This window comes from Elephantulus edwardii, unplaced genomic scaffold (assembly GCF_000299155.1).
Source record: "Elephantulus edwardii isolate Elephantulus edwardi_28Jun2011 unplaced genomic scaffold, EleEdw1.0 scaffold00217, whole genome shotgun sequence".
In the NCBI taxonomy this organism is placed as follows: Eukaryota; Metazoa; Chordata; class Mammalia; order Macroscelidea; family Macroscelididae; genus Elephantulus; species Elephantulus edwardii.
This window is the reverse complement of record NW_006399967.1, coordinates 2391767-2396958: the sequence shown is the minus strand read 5'-3', so window position 1 is coordinate 2396958 and position 5192 is coordinate 2391767. Positions and strand designations below refer to the sequence as shown.

Here is a 5192-nt window from a genome sequence, read left to right as displayed (position 1 = left end):
GACTACTGGTTGTTTGGTTTTCGTTTTTACAATTCACTTGAACAATGTGACAGCATGTAACCACTACTTTGCCACTTAAACCATCTGATGTATACAGATGTTAATTACCTTCACAATGATGTACAAAGCTCTCCCCAGTGTATTTAAAGAAGTTTTTGTCATCCTAAAGAAAAATTTTGTACCCAGTAAGCACTAAGTCCCTATCCCATTTCCCTTCGTCTTTGGCAATTTCTAATAAACTTTGGTTTTTTACTATTCTAGATTTTGTATATGAGTGGAATCATACTGTATCTGTCTTGGTGTCTGGCTTATTTACTCATAAGTTCTTCAAGGTTCATTCGTGTTATAGCATGTATCTGAATCTTATTTCTTTTTATGGTTGTATATATTTCTTTTTTGTTTATTCATTCGTGTTGTTTTCAGTTTTGTCTGTTGTGAATTATAGGTCTATCAGTGTTCATGTACAAATGTCTGTCTGAGTTCCTGTTTGCAGTTCTTTTAAATCGTGTCTCTGAATGGCACTGGTGCCTCTTTGTGACTTTATTTTCTCTGTTGTTACACATACATGAAGCCCACTACCATCACGTTGTTTCAGACTCAGCAGCCCTCCACTGTGTGTCTGAGCCTCTGCACCTTCACATGAGCAGACTGCGCATCTCTCCTTCAGAGCACCTGCTGCTTTTGAACTTTCAGTTAGTAGCCCAATAGATTCTGTCCTGTGCCACCAAGATGCATGTGTGCGTGTGCAGGCACACGTGTGTATGAGTGCAAGCATATTTCCTTGAGTGTTAGTAGAGGATGAGAATGTATTCTCTTCTTCCTGGGACCAGCCCCTGGAAGGCTACCACATGCGATGTGAGGTTTTAAAGGCTGGCAGCAGGGACCACCAGTGCTTCACTGGAGCTGTCCAGTCTTTTCACTGGTGGATACCAATTTCCAGATGGAGAGGAGACTTGCAAGGCTCTGTGTCCTTCACCAGGACCTGACAGATACCAGCGATCCCTATGACTCAAAGCATCTCACAAATTACTGACACCTCATGTATACTATAAAGGGACTATTCCTTACTATTTCTTAAGACTGGCCTTTCAGAAGATCAGCAGCCCTTTTCCGGCATAACTCTAGTAGGTTCAAATTGCTAACCTTTCTGTTAATTCAGAAGTTGGTAGCTTATGCCACCCTGGACTTTCTGGACAAACATACATGTGTATATACAGATGTGTATGTATATATATACACATGTGTGTATATGTGTATATATATTGTGTATATATATATACACACACATGTATTTGTACATAGAATTGAGTACAGAGCTGCACTGCCAACCCTCAGGCACAAGAGAAAGAGACAGCCTGCACCCATGGGATTTACAGCCTCTGGATTTAGTTCCAGCTCAACAGTACATAAGTGTGTGTGTGTGTGTGTGTGTGTGTGTGTGTGTGTAGAAATACATATTTGCCTTAAACAATTATTCCTAGTGCAGACCTCTGAACCCCACTTTTCTTACCTAATAGTGAGAATAAATACAGTATTTCCCTTTTAAAGTAAGCATGATAAATGAAATGCAGGACCCAAATTGAGCAAAGGGCCACAGAGCCTGGAGGATCATATAAGATGCAGACTACACACTTGAACTGAAAAGGAAGAAAAACTATTGAACTAACTGGATGCTTTTAACAAATCATAAAGGTGATTGTATTCACCTATCCTGGGGGAAAACTACACCAGTACTGCCAAACCACTGAGAATCACAGACTAGCCAAGTTGACACACAACCTTTACCATCAAAATCCACCCCTTGTCAATATGGCACCTTTGCACATCTCCTTAAACCATACATAATCTGTAATGAAAGAAAGTTACAAAGTCATAATTGTGCCTAAAATGATTAAGCAGTGCACACTGAAAAGCAGTAGTGCTGTGTGTATTAGGACTGATGTGTCCATTCCAATTCATAGCACTGCTATGTAACCTAGTCCTTGACAGCTTCACAGTTTCTCTTTTGTTTAAGCTCATTCCTGTGTCACTTCATCTCTGACAATTTAATGAAATAGCATGTGCTCAAAAAGCAATGGTAATAAAGTTCACACTACTCCAAAGGAATTGGGGGGGAAGGCCCCAGGTCTTGATGATAAACAAACTGACATATTTCAAAAAACAGGTGCAGCCCTGATGTACTCACGTGGCTGTGGCAAGAAACTGGAGGAGGAGGAGGAGGAGGAGGCTGCATAACGGAGGCTATTGATGAGTCTCCCTCCAATTCTGGTGCCACATTTCTCTTCATAGAGTCCAGCTTCTTGGATAATTTGCTCCACATACAGACTGAATAAATATGGAGAGAGAATACAGCCCTGACGCACTCCCTTCTCAATTTTAAACCATGCAGTGTTCCCCTGCTTTATTCGCAAACAGCCTCCTGGTTCAAGTGTAGGTTCCAGATGAGCACAATCAAGTGGTCTGGGATTCCCATTCTTTCCAATGTCAGCCACAGCTTGTTATGACCCACACAGTCAGATGCCTTTGCCTAGTCAAGAAAGCACAAATAGACATATTTCTGGTGTTCTTTACTTTCAACCAGGATCCATCTGAAGTCAGTAATGATTATCTATCTATCTATCTATCTATCTATCTATCTATCTATCTATCTATCTATCTATCTATCTATCACTGGTGCCACAGTCCCTTCTAAATCCTGCTCAAACTGGCAATCCCCTATCCATGTACCGTTCTAGCCATTTTTAAATGATCTTCACCAGCATTTTGCTTGTAAGTGATATTAATGATATTGTTAAATAGTTCCTACATTCTGTTGGATCACCTTTCTTGGGAATGGAAACAAATCTCTTCCTATCTGTTGACTAGACAACTGTTCTCCTAATTTCCTGGCATAGACTAGTAAATGCATCCAGGGCTGCATCTGTTAACTGAAGAAACAGGTCAGTTAATAGCCCATCAATTCCTGGGGCTTTTTTTTACCAATGCCTTTAATGCCACTTCAGCTTCTTCCTTCATTACCATTGGCTCCTGCTCATAATGGTACTTTCTGAAATTTTCCAGTGTCAGTTCTTTTTGGTTTAGAAACTCTGTGTATTTTCCCTTCTTCTTTTGATGTTTTCTGGGTCGTTCAGTATACTGCTCATAAGATCTTTGAATATTACAACTCTAGGCTTAAGTTTGTTTTTTACAGTTTTCTCAGCTTAAGAAATGCAGATTGAGTTCTTCCTTTTTTATTCTCCAATTCCAGCTCTCTGCACAATCAATTACAATATTTTGTTTTAGCTTCTCAATGCTCTAATACAGTGTTCAGAGTCTCTTCTGTCCTTGTAATTACCTTTTGTTTTCTTCAAAGATGGTATTCTTGATGTCATCCTGCAACCTATCTGGTGTTCGATCATTGATGTTCAATGCTCCAGATCTCTGCTTACTTAAGATGATTTTGAAATTCAGGTGGGGTAGATTCAAGATCATAAGGGTCTCAAGGACTTTTTAAAATTTTCTTCAGCATCGATTTGAACTTGCACATGAATAAATGATGGGCTTGCCTACCACCCCTGACCTAGTTGTGACTGCTGGTATTCAGTTTCTCCAAAGATTCCTTCCACAGATTAGTCCGTCTGATTCCTAAGCAGACCATCAGGTGAGGTCCACGTATAAAGTCACTCTTTGTGTTTTTAAAAAAGGTATTTGCAATGAATCCATCATTGAATATAAAATTTGATCATTTTATTTCCAACCTCATTTCTGTCACCAACCACTATTCCTTTCTTCATTGTTTCCTACTTTTACATTCCATTCACCAGTTATCATTAATGGGTCTTGATTGCATATTTGGTCAATTTCAGAGTGCAAGATTGTCTAAAAATTTTCAATTTCCTCTTTGGCTGGAGCATTGAAGCATGTGTTTGAATAATAGCCATATTAACATGTCTTCCTTAACAAAAAAAAACAATAAAAAAGTTCACTAATAAAAAACCAAACAAAAAAAAACATGTCTTCCTTGTCCATGATAATATCTTCTCACTCACAATGTTGTACGTCAGGATAGAACTTTAAATTGACTTCTTTCCGATGAATGCGAAGCATTCTTCTGTTTTTCACTCCCAGCATAGTATACCATGATTGTCTGATTCAGAGTGGCTGAATGTTAGTCCCCCATCTCACTAATGCCTAGAATGTCTGTGTTTATGTGTTCCATTTCATTTTTCACAACTTCTAGTGTTCCAGCATTAGTGCTTTGTACATTCCATATTTCACTTATTAAAAGGATGGTTGCCACTATTTTTTTCTCATTTCAATTGACTTCCAGTCTGGGCTCTACCTCGAATACTGCAACTATCTGTGTTCCTCTACTGTTCATAGGTTTTTCAGCAGCCTGTTATTGAAGAAGTGGATGGACAATTCTGTTTCCTAATCTTCCTTAATTTGTATACAGATAATCTGTATACAAATACCAACTACCAGAAATTTTATTAATTTGCTCAAGCAGTGAAAGTGTAAAAGTAGCTGCAATTGGAGTCACCATCTGATCAAGCTTATGAAAATTTATCAGCATTTGCCAAACTCTGTTTATTCTCTACAGAGGCCAGATGACAAGTTGAATGAGTGTGTTGTAGGAGATGCCATCCTTCAAGTCTGTGATGGTGGCACTAATGTTGAAATATTTCCAGGAATGTGATGTTGCTTTGTGTTTACTATTTTTCTAGCTAGAGTGAGTGCTAATGGCTTCCACTTGGCTTTTTCTTTCATGTTTGGGTTCCATCATGGAGGACATTGTGCCAGTATCTGAGTGTATCTATTCTAAGTAAAAATTATTATGTTATTTATAACCAGGAGAAGATAAAATAGGTGAATGGGACCTTCTAAGATTCAAATCCCTATGTACATCCAGAAACTTCTCCAACAGGGTAAAAAGGAAAGCCACAGTGTGGGATAAAGTATTTGGTAATGACATGTCAGATAAGGGACTTATGTCTAGAATTTATAAAATACTTGAGCACCACAAGATAAACAATCCAATTGAAAAATGGGCACAGTTACAAAAAAAAAAAAAAGAAAAATGGGCACAGGATATGTACAGACACTTCTCCGTAGAAGACATTCAGATGGCCAACAAGCACATGAAGACATGTTCAAAATCCCTAGCTCTAAGAGAGATGCAAATCAAAACAACTATGAGATATCATCTCACC

At 38.6% G+C, this 5192-nt stretch overlaps 1 protein-coding gene across 1 annotated transcript in view; it reads left to right on the top strand.

The window, feature by feature from the left end:
• Positions 1 to 2235, top strand: part of LOC102876808 (zinc finger protein 135-like) — a 9334-nt gene extending 7099 nt beyond the window's left edge. Inside the window, exon 3 of the mRNA XM_006897982.1 lies at positions 2165 to 2235. Within this exon, the coding sequence (XP_006898044.1) occupies positions 2165 to 2235 (71 nt within the window). The remainder of the gene's footprint in view (positions 1 to 2164) is intronic.
• The last annotated feature ends 2957 nt before the right edge of the window (positions 2236 to 5192 follow it).